General features: G+C 40.7%; 1 protein-coding gene across 11 annotated transcripts in view; it reads left to right on the plus strand.

The window, feature by feature from the left end:
• Positions 1 to 16,392, plus strand: part of Rp1 (RP1, axonemal microtubule associated) — a 362,732-nt gene that overhangs the window by 166,309 nt on the left and 180,031 nt on the right. For all 11 annotated transcript variants that reach the window (XM_087551018.1, XM_087551019.1, XM_087551021.1 and 8 more), the window contains one exon: positions 9,564 to 9,776. In XM_087551018.1, the coding sequence (XP_087407144.1) occupies positions 9,564 to 9,776 (213 nt within the window). The remainder of the gene's footprint in view (positions 1 to 9,563; positions 9,777 to 16,392) is intronic.

Here is a 16,392-nt window from a genome sequence, read left to right on the forward strand (position 1 = left end):
CTTTCTCTGATTTCTATTTCTATTTCAGTCCTTCAACGGGGGTCCCGTTCTCAGTTCAGTGGTTTGCTGCTGGCATTTGCCTATGTATTTGCCATATTCTGGCTGTGTCTCTCAGGAGAGATCTACTTCGGGTTCCTTTCAGCCTGCACTTCTTTGCTTCGTCCATCTTATCTAGTTTGGTGGCTGTATATGTAGGGGCCACATGTGGGGCAGGCTCTTAATGGGCGTTCCTTCAGCTTCTTTTCTAAGCTTTGCCTCCCTATTCCCTCCCAAGGATATTCTTGTTACCCTTTTAAAGAAGGAGTGAAGCATCTGCATTTTGGTCATCGTTCTTGAGTTTCATGTGTTCTGTGCATCTAGGGTAATTCGAGCATTTGGGAAGATATCCACTTATCAGTGAGTGCATACCATGTGTGTTTTTCTATGATTGGGTTACCTCACTCAGGATGATACTTTACAGTTCCATCCATTTGCCTATGAATTTCATAAAGTCATTGTTTTTGATAGCTGAGTAGTATTCCATTGTGTAGATGATCCACATTTTCTGTATTCATTCCTCTGTTGAAAGGTATCTGGGTTCTCTCCAGCTTCTGGCTGTTATAAATAAGGCTGTTATGAACATAGTGGAGCATGTGTCTTTGTTATATGTTGGAGCATCTTTTGGGTATATGCCCAAGAGAGGTATAGCTGGGTCTTCAGGTAGTGCAATGTCCAATTTTCTTAGGAACCTCCAGACTGATTTCCAGAATGGTTGTACCAGTCTGCAGTCCTACCAACAATGGAGGAGTGTTCCTCTTTCTCCACATCCTCGCCAGGATCTGCTGTCACCAGAGTTTTTGATCTTAGCCATTCTGACTGGTGTGAGGTGAAATCTCAGGGTTGTTTTGATCTACATTTCCCTTATGACTAAAGATGTTGAACATTTCTCTAGGTGTTTCTCAGCCATTCAGCATTCCTCAGCTGTGAATTCTTTGTTTAGTTCTGAACCCCGTTATTTTATAGGGTTATTTGTCTCCCTGCAGTCTAACTTTGTGAGTTCTTTGTATATTTTGGATATAAGCCCTCTATCAGTTGTAGGATTGGTAAAGATTTTTTTCCCAATCTGTTGGTTGCCGTTTTGTCCTAACCACAGTGTCCTTTGCCTTACAGAAGCTTTGCAGTTTTATGAGATCCCATTTGTCGATTCTTGATCTTAGAGCATAAGCCATTGGTGTTTTGTTCAGGAAATTTTCTCCATGTGTTCGAGATGCTTCCCCACTTTTTCTTCTATTAGTTTGAGTGTATCTGGTTTGATGTGGAGGTCCTTGATCCACTTGGACTTAAGCTTTGTACAGGGTGATAAGAACGGATCGATCTGCATTCTTCTACATGCTGACCTCCAGTTGAATCAGCACCATTTGTTGAAAATGCTATCTTTTTTTCCAATGGATGGTTTTGGCTCCTTTGTCAAAAATCAAGTGACCATAGGTGTGTGGGTTTCTGGAGTCACATTTTTTTTTTAAGCAGCAATGAGGCTTTTTTTCCCCTTCCGGAAATGCATTAGTTTTTGGTCCTGTGAAAGCTCAGTATACACCACCTATTCAGTTCTACCATTAATGCAGTTCGGATGCCCCGGACTCACTATCCAGGCTTGGTAATTCACTAGAAGGACTCAATACTCACGGAAGCAACCAGTTTCAGAGTATCACTGAGAAAAGATATAGATAGAATCTGAGAGGTGGGAGAAATACAGAGCAGTGCCCCGGAAAACAATAAATGCAGAACTTGCCCTGTCTTTTCCCTATGGAGTCAGGTAGAGGTGATTTCTCAGGGCTGGCTAGCAGAGCTCCAGGAGATACATCAATAGCTTTGTGGACCAGGAACCCTTACCTGAGCATTAGTGTTTAGATTCCATAACTGATGGAGTCCACATCGCTGGTCTTAGTCCCCAGGCTCTCAGTAGATTAACTGACAAGGTGTGACACAAAAATCCCTACTTTGATTCATACTGCCACGTTCTGGCTGGCACAAGGCCTCCATACAAAGTCAAGCATGATGCTCCAAGGTTTAGAGGTCACAGGTCAGAAACAGAGGCAAAGGCCTCGGTAATGTTAAATTTTTTACTACCAGGTTCCTTTCAGCATTATCTTCAGTTGTGTGTGTTTGTCCCCTAAATAGTAATTTACTTGATCGTTTCCTGGAGGAAAGCATACATATTTTTCAGTTACTAGTGGGATTACTTCATTTTGTTCCCCATGGTGATATCTTGTGATTTTTAAGATTCCACACTTTAGAAAACACACATGGCTGATCTTAGTCAAATCTCTGTATTGTTAGTATATTCCCTGAACAAAATTTCAGGAGCTTCTTCTTCTATTTTCCTTTTTTCTTTTATTTTGGAGCTGGGGACCGAACCCAGGGTCTTGTGCTTGCTAGGCAAGTGCTCTACCACTGAGCTAAATCCCCAACCCCTCCTCTTCTTTTTTTAAAGATTTATTTATTCAAATATATGAGTACACTGTTGCTGTCTTCAGACTCACCAGAAAAGGGCATTGGATCCCATTACAGATGGTTGTGAGCCACCATGTGGGTGCTGGGAATTGAATTCAGGACCTCTGGAAGAGCAGTCAGTGCTCTTAACCACTGAGCCATATCTCCAGCCCCAGGGCTTCTTCTGAGGTAGGATTACATAGGATTATTTAGGTAAACTTTAATTGAATTTGCTATCTTTTTTTCACGATTTCTTTCTTTCTTTTTTTTATTAACTTGAGTATTTCTTATATACATTTCGAGTGTTATTCCCTTTCCCGGTTTCCGGGCAAACTTCCCCTCCCCCCTCCCCTTCCTTATGGGTGTTCCCCTCCCAACCCTCCCCCCATTGCCGCCCTCCCCCCCACAGTCTAGTTCACTGGGGGTTCAGTCTTAGCAGGACCCAGGGCTTCGCCTTCCACTGGTGCTCTTACTAGGATATTCATTACTACCTATGAGGTCAGAGTCCAGGGTCAGTCCATGTATAGTCTTTAGGTAGTGGCTTAGTCCCTGGAAGCTCTGGTTGCTTGGCATTGTTGTACATATGGGGTCTCGAGCCCCTTCAAGCTCTTCCAGTTCTTTCTCTGATTCCTTCAACGGGGGTCTTATTTTCAATTCAGTGGTTTGCTGCTGTCATACGCCTCTGTATTTGCTGTATTCTGGCTGTGTCTCTCGGGAGAGATCTACATCCGGCTCCTGTCGGCCTGCACTTCTTTGCTTCATCCATCTTGTCTAATTGGATGGCTGTATATGCATGGGCCACATGTGGGGCAGGCTCTGAATGGGTGTTCCTTCTGTGTCTGTTTTAATCTTTGCCTCTCTATTCCCTGCCAAGGGTATTCTTGTTCCCCTTTTAAAGAAAAGTGAAGCATTGACATTTTTATCATCCGTCTTGAGTTTCATTTCTTCTAGGCATCGAGGGTAATTCAAACATTTGGGCTAATAGCCACTTATCAATGAGTGCATACCATGTGTGTTTTTCTGTTATTGGGTTACCTCACTCAGGATGATATTTTCCAGTTCTGACCATTTGCCTACGAATTTCATAAAGTCATTGTTTTTGATAGCTGAGTAATATTCCATTGTGTAGATGTACCACATGTTCTGTATCCATTCCTCTATTGAAGGGCATCTGGGTTCTTTCCAGCTTCTGGCTATTATAAATAAGGCTGCGATGAACATAGTGGAGCACGTGTCTTTTTTATATGTTGGGGCATCTTTTGGGTATATGCCCAAGAGAGGTATAGCTGGATCCTCAGAAGTTCAATGTCCAATTTTCTGAGGAACCTCCAGACTGATTTCCAGAATGGTTGTAACAGTCTGCAATCCCACCAACAATGGAGGAGTGTTCCTCTTTCTCTGCATCCTCGCCAGCATCTGCTCTCACCTGAGCTTTTGATCTTAGCCATTCTCACTGGTGTGAGGTGAAATCTCAGGGTTGTTTTGATTTGCATTTCCCTTATAACTAAAGATGTTGAACATTTCTTTAGGTGTTTCTCAGCCATTCGGCATTCCTCAGCTGTGAATTCTTTGTTTAGCTCTGAACACCATTTTTTAATAGGGTTATTTGTTTCCCTGCGGTCTAACTTCTTGAGTTCTTTGTATATTTTGGATATAAGGCCTCTATCTGTTGTAGGATTGGTAAAGATCTTTTCCCAATCTGGTGGTTGCCATTTTGTCCTAACCACAGTGTCCTTTGCCTTACAGAAGCTTTGCAGTTTTATGAGATCCCATTTGTCGATTCTTGATCTTAGAGCGTTAGCCATTGGTGTTTTGTTCAGGAAATTTTTTCCAGTGCCCATGTGTTCCAGATGCTTCCCTAGTTTTTCTTCTATTAGTTTGAGTGTGTCTGCTTTGATGTGGAGGTCCTTGATCCACTTGGACTTAAGCTTTGTACAGGGAGATAAGCATGGATCGATCTGCATTCTTCTACATGTTGCCCTCCAGTTGAACCAGCACCATTTGCTGAAAATGCTATCTTTTTTCCATTGGATGGTTTTGGCTCCTTTGTCAAAAATCAAGTGACCGTAGGTGTGTGGGTTCATTTCTGGGTCTTCAATTCTATTCCATTGGTCTATCTGTCTGTCTCTGTACCAATACCATGCAGTTTTTATTACTATTGCTCTGTAATACTGCTTGAGTTCAGGGTTAGTGATTCCCCCTGAAGTCCTTTTATTGTTGAGGATAGGTTTAGCTATCCTGGGTTTTTTGTTATTCCAGATGAATTTGCAAATTGTTCTGTCTAACTCTTTGAAGAATTGGATTGGTATTTTGATGGGGATTGCATTGAATCTGTAGATTGCTTTTGGTAAAATGGCCATTTTTACTATATTAATCCTGCCAATCCATGAGCATGGGAGATCTTTCCATCTTCTGAGGTCTTCTTCAATTTCTTTCCTCAGTGTCTTGAAGTTCTTATTGTACAGATCTTTTACTTGCTTGGTTAAAGTCACACCGAGGTACTTTATATTATTTGGGTCTATTATGAAGAGTGACGTTTCCCTAATTTCTTTCTCGGCCTGTTTCTCTTTTGTATAGAGGAAGGCAACTGATTTATTTGAGTTAATTTTATACCCAGCCACTTTGCTGAAGTTGTTTATCAGCTTTAGTAGTTCTCTGGTGGAACTTTTGGGATCACTTAAATATACTATCATATCATCTGCAAATAGTGATATTTTGACCTCTTCTTTTCCGATCTGTATCCCCTTGATCTCCTTTTGTTGTCTGATTGCTCTGGCTAGAACTTCAAGAACTATATTGAATAAGTAGGGAGAGAGTGGGCAGCCTTGTCTAGTCCCTGATTTTAGTGGGATTGCTTCAAGTTTCTCTCCATTTAGTTTAATGTTAGCAACTGGTTTGCTGTATATGACTTTTACTATGTTTAGGTATGGGGCTTGAATTCCTCTTCTTTCCAGGACTTTTATCATGGAGGGGTGTTGAATTTTGTCAAATGCTTTCTCAGCATCTAATGAAATGATCATGTGGTTTTGTTCTTTCAGTTTGTTTATATAATGGATCACATTGATGGTTTTCCGTATATTAAACAATCCCTGCATGCCTGGGATGAAGCCTACTTGATCACGGTGGATGATTGTTTTGATATGCTCTTGAATTCGGTTTGCCAGAATTTTATTGAGTATTTTTGCATCGATATTCATAAGGGAAATTGGTCTGAAGTTCTCTTTCTTTGTTGTGTCTTTGTGTGGTTTAGGTATAAGAGTAATTGTGGCTTCGTAGAAGGTATTCGGTAGTGCTCCATCTGTTTCAATTTTGTGGAATAGTTTGGATAATATTGGTATGAGGTCTTCTATGAAGGTTTGATAGAATTCTGCACTAAACCCGTCTGGACCTGGGCTCTTTTTGGTTGGGAGACCTTTAATGACTGCTTCTATTTCCTTAGGAGTTATGGGGTCGTTTAACTGGTTTATCTGTTCCTGATTTAACTTTGATACCTGGTATCTGTCTAGGAAATTGTCCATTTCCTGAAGATTTTCAAGTTTTGTTGAATATAGGTTTTTATAGTAAGATCTGATGATTTTTGGAATTTCCTCTGAATCTGTAGTTATGTCTCCCTTTTCATTTCTGATTTTGTTAATTTGGACACACCCTCTGTGTCCTCTTGTTAGTCTGGCTAAGGGTTTATCTATCTTGTTGATTTTCTCAAAGAACCAACTTTTGGTTCTGTTGATTCTTTCTATGGTCCTTTTTGTTTCTACTTGGTTGATTTCAGGTCTGAGTTTGATTACTTCATGCCTTCTACTCTTCCTGGGTGTATTTGCTTCTTTTTGTTCTAGAGCTTTTAGGTGTGCTGTCAAGGTGCTGACGTATGCTCTTTCCTGTTTCTTTCTGCAGGCACTCAGCGCTATGAGTTTTCCTCTTAGCACAGCTTTCATTGTGTCCCATAAGTTTGGGTATGTTGTACCTTCATTTTCATTAAATTCTAAAAAGTTTTTAATTTCTTTCTTTCTTTCTTCCTTGACCAGGTTATGATTGAGTAGAGCATTGTTCAATTTCCACGTATATGTGGGCATTCTTCCCTTATTGTTATTGAAGACCAGTTTTAGGCCGTGGTCGTCCGATAGCATGCATGGGATTATTTCTATCTTTCTGTACCTGTTGAGGCCCGTTTTTTGACCAATTATATGGTCAATTTTGGAGAAAGTACCATGAGGAGCTGAGAAGAAGGTATATCCTTTTGCTTTAGGATAGAATGTTCTATAAATATCCGTTAAGTCCATTTGGCTCATGACTTCTCTTAGTCTGTCTACATCTCTGTTTAATTTCTGTTTCCATGATCTGTCCATTGATGAGAGTGGGGTGTTGAAATCTCCCACTATTATTGTGTGAGGTGCAATGTGTGTTTTGAGCTTTAGTAAGGTTTCTTTTACGTATGTAGGTGCCCTTGTATTTGGGGCATAGATATTTAGGATTGAGAGTTCATCTTGGTGGATTTTTCCTTTGATGAATATGAAGTGTCCTTCCTTATCTTTTTTGATGACTTTTAGTTGGAAATTGATTTTATTTGATATTAGAATGGCTACTCCAGCTTGCTTCTTCTGACCATTTGCTTGGAAAGTTGTTTTCCAGCCTTTCACTCTGAGGTAGTGTCTGTCTTTGTCTCTGAGGTGTGTTTCCTGTAGGCAGCAGAATGCAGGGTCCTCGTTGCGTATCCAGTTTGTTAGTCTATTTCTTTATTGGGGAGTTGAGGCCCTTGATGTTGAGAGATATTAAGGAATAGTGATTATTGCTTCCCGTTATATTCATATTTGGATGTGAGGTTATGTTTCTGTGCTTTCATTCTCTTTGTTTTGTTGCCAAGACGATTAGTTTCTTGCTTCTTCTAGGGTATAGCTTGCCTCCTTATGTTGGGCTTTACCATTTATTATCCTTTGTAGTGCTGGATTTGTAGAAAGATATTGTGTAAATTTGGTTTTGTCATGGAATATCTTGGTTTCTCCATCTATGTTAATTGAGAGTTTTGCAGGATACAGTAACCTGGGCTGGCATTTGTGTTCTCTTAGGGTCTGTATGACATCAGTCCAGGATCTTCTGGCTTTCATAGTCTCTGGTGGAAAGTCTGGTGTAATTCTGATAGGTCTGCCTTTATATGTTACTTGACCTTTTTCCCTTACTGCTTTTAATATTCTTTCTTTATTTTGTGCGTTTGGTGTTTTGACAATTATGTGACGGGAGGTTGTTTCTTTTCTGGTCCAATCTATTTGGAGTTCTGTAGGCTTCTTGTATGCCTATGGGTATCTCTTTTTTTAGGTTAGGGAAGGTTTCTTCTATGATTTTGTTGAAGATATTTACTGGTCCTTTGAGCTGGGAGTCTTCACTCTCTTCTATACCTTTTATCCTTAGGTTTGATCTTCTCATTGAGTCCTGGATTTCCTGTATGTTTTGGACCAGTAGCTTTTTCTGCTTTACATTATCTTTGACAGTTGAGTCAATGATTTCTATGGAATCTTCTGCTCCTGAGATTCTCTCTTCCATCTCTTGTATTCTGTTGGTGAAGCTTGTATCTACAGCTCCTTGTCTCTTCTTTTGGTTTTCTATATCCAGGGTTGTTTCCATGTGTTCTTTCTTGATTGCTTCTATTTCAATTTTTAATTCCTTCAACTGTTTGATTGTGTTTTCCTGGAATTCTTTCAGGGATTTTTGTGTCTCCTCTCTATGGGCTTCTACTTGTTTATTTATGTTTTCCTGGAATTCTTTCAGCGATTTTTGCGATTCCTTTCTGCAGGCTTCTACTTATTTATTAATGTTTTCCTGTGTTTCTCTAAGGGAGTTCTTCACGTCTTTCTTGAAGTCCTCCAGCATCATGATCAAATAAGATTTTGAAACTAGATCTTGCTTTTCTGGTGTGTTTGGATATTCCATATTTGTTTTGGTGGGAGAATTGGGCTCCGATGATGCCATGTAGTCTTGGTTTCTGTTGCTTGGGTTCCTGCGCTTGCCTCTCGCCATCAGATTATCTCTAGTGTTACTTTGTTCTGCTATTTCTGACAGTGGCTAGACTGTCCTATAAGCCTGTGTGTCAGGAGTGCTGTAGACCTGTTTTCCTCTCTTTCAGTCAGTTATGGGGACAGAGTGTTCTGCTTTCGGGCGTGTAGTTTTTCCTCTCTACAGGTCTTCACCTGTTCCTGTGGGCCTGTGTCTTGAGTTCACCAGGCAGGTCACTTGCAGCAGAAAATTTGGTCTTACCTGTGGTCCTGAGGCTCAAGTTCGCTCATGGGGTGCTGCCCTCGGGCTCTCTGTGGTGGCAGCAACCAGGAAGATTTGTGCCACCCCTTCCGGGAGCTTCAGTGCACCAGGGTTCCAGATGGCCTTTGGTGTTTTCCTCTGGCGTCCGAGATGTATGTGCAGAGAGATGTCTCTTCTGGTTTCCCAGGCTTGTCTGCCTCTCTGAAGGTTTAGCTCTCCCTCCCACGGGATTTGGTTGCAGAGAACTGTTTATCCGGTCTGTTTCCTTCAGGTTCAGGCGGTGTCTCAGGCAGGGGTCCTGTCACTCCTGGGCCCTCCCCCACGGGAGCCCAGAGGCCTTATACAGTTTCCTCTTGGGCCAGGGATGTGGGCAGGGGTGGGCAGTGTTGGTGGTCTCTTCCGCTCTGCAGCCTCAGGAGTGCCCACCTGACCAGGCGGTGAGGTCTCTCTCTCTCACGGGGTCTGGGCTTTCATGATTTCTTATGTCCATCCATTTAACTAATATCCACACAATGCTTCCTGTAATTCAGGTAACCAGTATGCATTTTTTACATTTTGTTTTATATGAATATGAAAATGATTTGCTTACAGTATTAAATTTTCATAAGAAAATTGTTTGGGTTTATATCTTACTTTTCAAAGTGTCCATAGCATCTGTCTATAGCATCTTGATAACTAATTGATATCCACCTACAAGTTCTGATTTGCGATTGCTGCAGTTATGCTCTTTCTTTCTTTTGTTTATTTCCAGTCTCTAGTAAGATCCTGGTCACTGCACCCTCCCCAGAGCCATCTCCTCCTAGCAGGATGAAAGCCCTGTATTTACTGCTTTTCTGTTTCTTTCTCCAAAGGGTGTATTCCTCAACAGTGCTGTGGTTATACTCGCTACAAGCTTGTGTCAGGCCCTATGTCTACAGCCCAATGGGACCTGCACCGGAGCAGGGAGCCAGTCAGAACAATCCTACTGGAGAGTGCACAGAATCAGGTCTGGGATCTGCATGTTTGAAAGTGTGAAAACTGCTCAGATGTATCTGAGGATTAAGGATGGGTGCTGTAATGGAATGGTAAGCATCTCTCTTATTCCTCTCAGGAAAGGTTTAGGGTGTTTCTTTGTTGTAGCTACCAGGACAGATCTCTCCGAGTGCACTGATTTTAAGTTTTACTTACACATACTTTGGAAATTGCATACGATGTGTGGCATGCTCCTCTTTTCTGGTGTTTCAGTCTGTGGGGAGGGTAGCTGTGAGCCTGGTGTGCCTTAGACAAAGACTCAGCTCACAGTGACTTTGAAATACTGTGTACATCCAAAGCACGGGAATTCATTTGAGTTCAAGCAGATCATGAGGCCAAAGACCCTGGATGGAAGGTGGGGTCCCCATTTCTTCCTACCTTACCTATACCTTCCCTCTATTCCACTTTCTTATCCTTCCCATTCAAGCTAAGTTTGAGCTCACACCCCTGTCTTCTTGCCTCAGTTTCCTGAGTGAGAGGCTTTCAGGCATGTTCAGTCATCGCACCTGGATGAACGCCTACCTTTCTAATGAGTTTCCTGATCTGCAATCCTACTCCACAAACCCAGCTTCTCAAAGGTCCCAGCCCATTGTTCCTTACTCTTCTTAGTGCCTGGATCCTCACCACTGGAAAACTTACACAGTGTCAGCAAGTAATTTTAAATTCTAAGTGATGTCAGGCTTTAGCAACCTTGAGCCTTAGGAAAAGCTATTGAAGGGAATATAAATGAATAATTTTCCTTGGGTGAGGGGCATATGCAATTCTTCTTTTTTAAATTACATATAGCCATGGCTAGCCTGGAACTTGCTACATACATCAGGCTAGTCTCAAATGTAAGAAAATCTAGATGTTTCTGCTTCTAAAGTGCTGGAATTAATGGCATATGCACTGCTCCTAGCAAAAGATTAATTTTCCTATTAATGCTCTCCCCATCTATTTTTAATTGAAACAGCTTACTTGAAACAAATAACATGATTACAGAATGAATCTCTCCTATCTATCTATCTATCTATCTATCTATCTATCTATCTATCTATCTATACCTTATCAACATATATGATTTATTAGGATGGCTTACAGGCTGTGGTCCAGCTAATCCAACAATTGTTGGTTATGAATGGAAAGTCCAAGAATCCAGGAGCTCTTCAGTGCTTAAGGCTGGATGTCTTGCCTGGTTTTCAGAATAAACTGGAATCTTCAAGAAGTAGGCTCTAATGCCAGTGAATGAATGGACTTGCTAGCAAGATGAGAACAAGCAGGCAAAGAGCAAAAGGTTTCTTCTTCCATATTCTTATATAGGCTTCCAGGTGAAGGCATGGTCCAGATTAGAAGGGGCTTTCTCAGTTCAAAAGATCAGGATTAATAGTGTATCTTCCTACCTCTAAGACTAGAAGTAGATCTTCCCAGTTCAAATGAAGCAAAAAACGTCCCCTCATAGGTGTGCTCTGCATCTGGGGGTTTTAAATTGATTCCAGATATTGTTGAGTTAATAACCATGAAGAACCATCAATTGAGAAGTTCTTCTTCCTTCTTCCAAGTCTGGCACTTGGTTAAATGGGGGACTATATGTGAGCTTATGCAGATAGTCATAAAAAGAGACTAAGAACTTCCCTGGTCCTCCAGGTTTTTTTTCTTAGTTACACACAGGAGTGTATATATCTAATACTAGCAATTCAAAAAGGTTTTGCACAAATTCACATTTAATTGACATTCTTGATCATAACAAAATCACTTGTGCTATCATTTCACAGATATTGCTAAGTTAAAGAGATGAAGTATCTTGCTCATGATCTTTCGAGAGATATAGGCTAATTGGAGTAAAATAGGTAATAGTACAATGAAGACATGGACTATTTATGTATGATGTCATCAAATGCTCATGCATTCTGTAGGAGGAGTGTCCGGGAATTGGTTGCTTTTCCTATTGTTAATATGCACAAGCTGTGCCAACCTTGAAGCAACATGTGCTGTGGTGTGAATGTTGGAAATTGCCAGGAAGAGTTACTGGGATGCAAATAAGTATGGCTCCATTGTAGGGATTGGTCAACTTTGGCAATTTGTATCTACTCTGGATGGCAAATTCAGGGACATGAACAGTGATCAATGATCATTCATTTTGTATTTACTGCCTCATACTCATTTTAGAGTCTGTATTAGATTTTCCAGCAACCACAGAATACATAGCTGTGAGGGGAACTCATTGTACTTAGATTGAATAACTCCTCATTATTTTATTTGAGATGGAGAACCAGGAGAATTGGTAGCTGTACAGGTCAAGAAAATGGAAGCTTCAGAATGAGAGAGAAGCCCGTGATGCAGCCCCAGTTTCAGTTCAGAGGCTGATCCCTTGGAGAAACTGGTTGTGTCCATCAATATGAAAGGGTGTGAAACTGGCTTTTAATATTCATTGGTTCCAGGAGCACAAATATGCACACTGACTGAGTGAGAGCTATCTCTTTTCATAATTGTATGTCTGTCTGGGCCCTGACTATAGGATGGTTCTGTCCATGTTTATGAAGATCTTCTCCACTTGTACATCACCCTTCTCTGAAAACTCTCCCTGTCACACTCATAAGTGTAATTGCTTAATCCAGCCAATGGTTACACATGGTATTCTTTTTGGGATTTTGATTTCTACCCTCTTTGGTCTCAGCACCCCTTCTCTGTATCTACCATTTAATAGTTCAGTGAGCTGGCGATCTTGTCTCTATGTGAATATGTTTTCTACAAATTTATAGTATAATCTTCCTCTCTTACACTAAACATTCCCCATCACCATATTTTCCTGCTTATCTTCTTTCTTTTGCTTACTAAATTTTGTGCTATAGCTGTATCAGCTTTGTTTCACTAGGGTAGAACAATAAAACTTTATTGGATCTTGGTGACGTAGTGCATATTGTAATCTCAGCCTTTAGCATCATCTCAAACTGGATTCCAGCTGAAGATACACACACACACACACACACACACACACACACACACACACACACACACACACACACATATTCATACAACAGAATTTCAACCTAAATATTCTTTTATAAACTTATTTCATACTTTAAAAGCATCAGGGGCTTCTGTATAGTTTTCTTTTGGACAAAGAATTCAAGTGAAAATCTGAATGAAATATATAGTAATAAAGGTAAAGTCACGCACTTGAGGTAGCTACTCGGAATTTGATATGTTGATGATTGGGGAAAAAAAAAGAATACAGGTTGTGAGGCAGAGATTCACCAGGCCTTTTGAAGATTGGTATGCCAAATATTGATTTTACATGTTGCTTCTTATAGATTAAGTCATTACACTAAAAACTGCCAAAGTAACAGGTTTGTGAAGCAGGAGCTGAGCAGAAAAGAGGCCAGCAAGGAGAACTGTGTAAAAGGGCAAACCAGAAATAGTAGGTCCACAGAGGTTCAGGTGTTATTACAGTGCTGTATTTAGTATAGGTTCAGTGTGCTAAAGTTCCTAAAATGCAGCTCGTGGAAACACGAGTGAGACATGTTGGGGTAAGGTGGAGGCAAGGCATTGGCTGTGAGTGACCATTTTAATGTTTTTGTTGCTGGAATAAAGCTCCTGTTCCCTTGGCTGGGTCATGGGCTATGACTTCCAAGCCACAGCATCTGGGTGACATAAATGACTCATCCACTGTATAGCCACCCATCGTGAAGCATGGAAGGATTCATTGTTGAATTCATGAGGGTATAGCAGTTCAACATGGACCCCAAATTGTATAAGCTGATCCTTGATGATTGGAGAGGAAATCTTGTTCTTGTGTGTATTTTATAAACATGTGAATATTTGTGGCTTAAGATGAGTTTTAGAGGGGCCACTTTAGCTGCAGGAGCTGTGGGGTCCAGACTGCACCAGAATCTAAAGGAACCTGGTCAAATAGCTCCCTGCACCCAAATCCCGTGGGAGGGAGAGCTAGACCTTCAGAGGAGCAGACATGCCTGGGAAGCCAGAGGAGACTACTCTTTGCCCACATTTATGACTCTAGAGGAAAACACCTAGTGCCATCTGGGACCCCTGTGCACAGGGACCTGAAAGAAGGTAGGGCGGGCCCTTCTGGTTGCTGCCATCAGGGAGAACTGAAACCAAGACCTGAGGAGTGATTTCAGGCCTGAGAACAGAGGTAAGACCAACTTTTCTGCTTCAAGTGAGTTGTCTGGTGGACTCAGGACACAGGCCCACAAGAACAGCTGAAGACCAGTAGGCAGGAACGACTACACGCTTGAAAGCAGAACACTCTGTTCACATAACTGGCTGAAAGAAAACAGGAAAACAGGTCTACAACATTCCTGACACACAGGCCTATAAGACAGTCTAGCCACTGTCAGAAATAGCAGAACAAGGTAACAGCAGAGACACCCTGATGGCAAGACGCAAGCACAGGAACCCAAGCAACAGAAACCCAGACTACATGGCATTATCAGAGCCCAATTCTCCCACCAAAGCAAACACTGAATATCCAAACACAACAGAAAAGCAAGATCTAGATTTAAAATCACATTTGATCATGATGCTGGAGGACTTCAAGAAAGACATAAAGAACTCCCTTAGAGAAAGACAGGAAAACACAAATATACAAATAGAAGCCTATAGAGAAGAAACACAAAAATAACTGAAAGAATTACAGGAAAGCACAATCAAACAGGTGAAGGTATTAAAAATGGAAATAGAAGCAATAAAGCACAAAGGGAGACAACCCTGGATTTAGAAAACCAAAGGAAGAGACAAGGAGTCACAGATACAAGCATCACAAACAGAACACAAGAGATAGAAGAGAGAATCTCAGGAGCAGAAGATTCCATAGAAATCATCGACACAACTGTCAAAGAAAATGGAAAACGGAAAAAGCTACTGACCCAAAACATACAGGAAATCCAGGACGAAATGAGAAGATCAAACCTAAGGATAATAGGTATAGAAGAGAGTGAAGACTCCCAACTTAAAGGGCCAGTAAATATCTTCAACAAAATCATAGAAGAAAACTTCCCTAACCTAAAGGAAGAGATGCCCATAAACATACAAGAAGCCTACAGAACTCCAAATAGATTGGACCAGAAAAGAAACTCCTCCCATCACATAATAGTCAAAACAGCAAATGCACAAAACAAAGAAAAAATATTACAAACAGTAAGGGAAAAAGGTCAAGTAACATAAAAAGGCAGACCTATCAGAATTACACCAGACTTCTCACCGAAGACTATGAAAGCCAGAAGATCCTGGACAGATGTCATACAGACCCTAAGAGAACACAAATACCAGCTCAGGTTACTATATGCAGCAAAACTCTCAATTCACATAGATGGAGAAACCAAGATATTCCATGACAAAACCAAATTTACACAATATCTTTCTACAAATCCAGCACTACAAAGGATAATAAATGGTAAAGCCCAACACAAGGAGGCAAGCTACACCCTAGAAAAAGCAAGAAATTAATCATTTTGCAACAAAACAAAGAGAAGAAAAGCACACAAACATAATCTCACATCCAAATATGAATATAACAGGAAGCAACAACCACTATTCCTTAATATCTCCCAACATCAATGGACTCAATTCCCCAATAAAAAGACACAGATTGACAAACTGGAAATGCAATGAGGACCTAGCATTTTGCTGCCTACAAGAACCACACCTCAGACACAAAGACAGACACTACCTCAGAGTAAAAGGCTGGAAAACAACTTTCCAAGCAAATTGTCTGAAGAAGCAAGCTGGAGTAGCCCTTCTAATATCGAATAAAATTGATTTTCAACCAAAAGTCATCAGAAAAGATAAGGCAGGACACTTCATATTCATCAAAGGAAAAATCCACCAAGATGAACTCTCAATCCTAAATATCTATGCTCCACATAAAAGGACACCTACATACATAAAAGAAACCTTACTAAAGCTCAAAGCACACAATGCACCCCATAAAATAATAGTAGGAGATTTCAACACCCCACTCTCATCAATGGACAGATCATGGATACAGAAATTAAACAGAGACATAGACAGACTAAGAGAAGTCATGAGCCAAATGGACTTAACAGATATTTATAGAACATTCTATCCTAAAGCAAAAGGATATACCTTCTTCTCAGCTCCTCATGGTACTTTCTCCAAAATTGACCATATAATTGGTCATAAAACAGGCCTCAACAGATACAGAAAGATAGAAATAATCCCATGCGTCCTATCAGACCACCATGGGCTAAAGCTGGTCTTCAATAACAATAAAGGAAGCATGCCCACAAACACATGGAAGTTGAACAATACGCTATTCAACGATAACCTGGTCAAGGAAGAAATAAAGAAAGAAATTAAAGACTTCTTAGAATTTAATGAAAATGAAGGTATAACATACCCAAACTTATGGGACACAATGAAAGCTGTGCTAAGAGGAAAACTCATAGCTCTGAGTGCCTGCAGAAAGAAACAGGAAAGAGCATATGTCAGCAGCTTGACAGTACACCTAAAAGCTCTAGAACAAAAAGAAGCAAATACACCCAGGAGGAGTAGAAGGCAGCAAATAATCAAACTCAGAGCAGAAATCAACCAAGTAGAAACAAAGAGGACTATACAAAGAATCAACAGAACCAAAAGCTGGTTTTTTGAGAAAACCAAGAGGATAGATAAACCCTTAGCCAGACTAACCAGAGGAAACGGACTGTGTCC

This window comes from Rattus norvegicus, chromosome 5 (assembly GCF_021556685.1).
Source record: "Rattus norvegicus strain SHRSP/BbbUtx chromosome 5, alternate assembly SHRSP_T2T, whole genome shotgun sequence".
NCBI lineage: Eukaryota > Metazoa > Chordata > Mammalia > Rodentia > Muridae > Rattus > Rattus norvegicus.